Source organism: Tupaia chinensis, unplaced genomic scaffold (assembly GCF_000334495.1).
Source record: "Tupaia chinensis unplaced genomic scaffold, TupChi_1.0 Scaffold145717_1, whole genome shotgun sequence".
NCBI classification, from domain to species: Eukaryota; Metazoa; Chordata; class Mammalia; order Scandentia; family Tupaiidae; genus Tupaia; species Tupaia belangeri.
Window position 1 is genome coordinate 1344793 of NW_006205575.1, and position 2093 is coordinate 1346885.

General features: G+C 43.9%; 1 protein-coding gene across 1 annotated transcript in view; it reads left to right on the forward strand.

Annotated features, from left to right (window-relative positions):
* Window positions 1-259, forward strand: part of TMEM171 (transmembrane protein 171) — a 12215-nt gene extending 11956 nt beyond the window's left edge. Inside the window, exon 4 of the mRNA XM_006168349.1 lies at window positions 3-259. Within this exon, the coding sequence (XP_006168411.1) occupies window positions 3-180 (178 nt within the window). The 3' untranslated portion in view covers window positions 181-259. The remainder of the gene's footprint in view (window positions 1-2) is intronic.
* The last annotated feature ends 1834 nt before the right edge of the window (window positions 260-2093 follow it).

Genomic DNA, 2093 nt, shown 5'->3' on the forward strand with positions numbered 1-2093 from the left:
AGCCAGGGTGCAGCCTCTGAGAGAGATTGTGAATCTATATATACTATTTCTGGTACTAATTTATCCTCTGAGATCGCGTACACTCCACATCCTTCCTCTGAACCGCCTCCTAGATATGAAGAAAAAGAAAGTACTACAGCTCCATCTTTGTCTCCATCTTCTGAACCTTCCCCACCATGAACTACAGACTCCAGCTCAGTTTTATATATAATGGATCACTATTTTATTTAATTTTTTTTAATAAAAAAACCTAATTGCATTGGCTGTGTTCCGATTTTCCAGTAGAGCATCAACAAGAGCAATTTTCCAGGCTAGAGTCCAGCTGTCAGTGCATTGGACCACAGAGAGGCACCATGCGCACAGGCCAGGCACTGGTTCTCCCATTGAAGGCCTCAAGTCTGGGAGGGAGGTGGGATTATTTTTGTTGGGAGATAAAGAAATAAAGCCTGGGCCAGCCGTTGGTGTGGTGGTTAAGGCAGCTGGGTTCCACATGGCCAACTGCATGGTTCAAAGACTAGACTTGGCTTGAAAATCATGCTGGGTGCATGTGCACACATGCCCCAAATCCCAAGAAGATAATGGAAAAGGGATGGCAGAGTGGGCATCCCCCTGGGGGGAGGGTGCTTTCTCACGCTCCCCCTCTCTCCCTTCCTCCAATGATTACATGCATCCTTTAGCAAATTTAAAAAACAAAACAAGACAAAATAAAGAATTAGAATGGCTAGTCAACTTCGTGAGGATCACAGCTTCTAAATGATGAGGATGGATTTTGAACCATCTATAGTAGCTGATTTCTGAAAGCCAGGCTCCTATCGCCACTATGTGCTGTGAAAGGCCAGCCAGAAGCAGAGGCTGGTGTTCAGCTTCGTTCAGTTCATCCTGTGTCCATGCTAGTTGCTCCTGGAGCTGGGGAGCATATGACTCTCCTAATTTATTTCTTCTCCTCTCCCCTTTCTTCTCCCTGTTCTCCTCCTTTGCCTCCACTCTGCTTTTCTTTCTTTCTTTTTACTTTTTTATTTTGAAAGAAGATAATTAGGGAGCTCTTATACAGGGGCTATCACAGCATATTGATAACCCTGGAATCTCCTTATAGTGAAATTTTTTGAGAAGAAAGTCCTGCCTCTCTGGTGGTGACGACCTCCCCACAAGAACACGCCTCTCCCAAAGGACCTCCTTCATCTCTCTTCAGAAGAGAAGAGGAAACACAGGGAGAAGAAGCGCCTGGTGCAGAGCCCAAATTCCTACTTCATGGATGTGAAATGCCCAGGATGCTATAAAATCACCAGTCTTTACAGTAGTTCTGTGCATTGGCTGCTCCTCTGTCCTCTGTCAACCGACAGCAGGAAAAGTGAGGCTTACAGAAGGATGTTCCTTCAGGAAGAACCAGCACTAAAGGAATCCTGACTCAAGATGAGTGGAGAGACCAGCAGTTAGCGTAATGGCTATGTCACTGGACTCCAACTCACGCCAGGCATGTGTGCATGCGTGCCCAAAATCCCAAGAGGAGAATGGAGGAGAAGGGATTGAGGCATGGCCATGCCCCCTGGGGGGTGATTTCTCGCTTTCTGTCTCTCTGTCTCTCTCTTGTCTGTCTGGCGAGCGCATGCACCCTATAGCAAAAGATGAGTGGAAAACCATCCCAATACACACATTTAGGATTAAAGCGGGGCAAAAGAGAGTCCTTAGGCTACTTTGGTAACTAGATTCCTCTTGCGAGGTCCAGAAAGGAGTTGCCGCTCTGTATGATAATACACTGGTATCAAACTGAGCCATCGACCCTTATCCTTATAAGGATGCTGCTAAGCAAAAGTTTGTGTGTAGTTGAGTATGATAATACATAATTATTTATTAACTTATAGATATAAACTTTTTTGTTAAGATTACTTTATTGAACTTTATTTTCTTTCTTTCTTTCTTTTTCTTTCTTTCTCTTCCTTCCTTCCTTCCTTTCTTTCTTCTTTCTGTCTTTCTTTCTTTCTTTGACCAGAGAAGGAGGGAGAGAGAGAAAGAGAGAGAGAGAGAGAGAGAGAAAGAAAGAAAGAAAGAAAGAAAGAAAGAAAGAAAGAAAGAAAGAAAGAAAAAGAAAGAAGAAA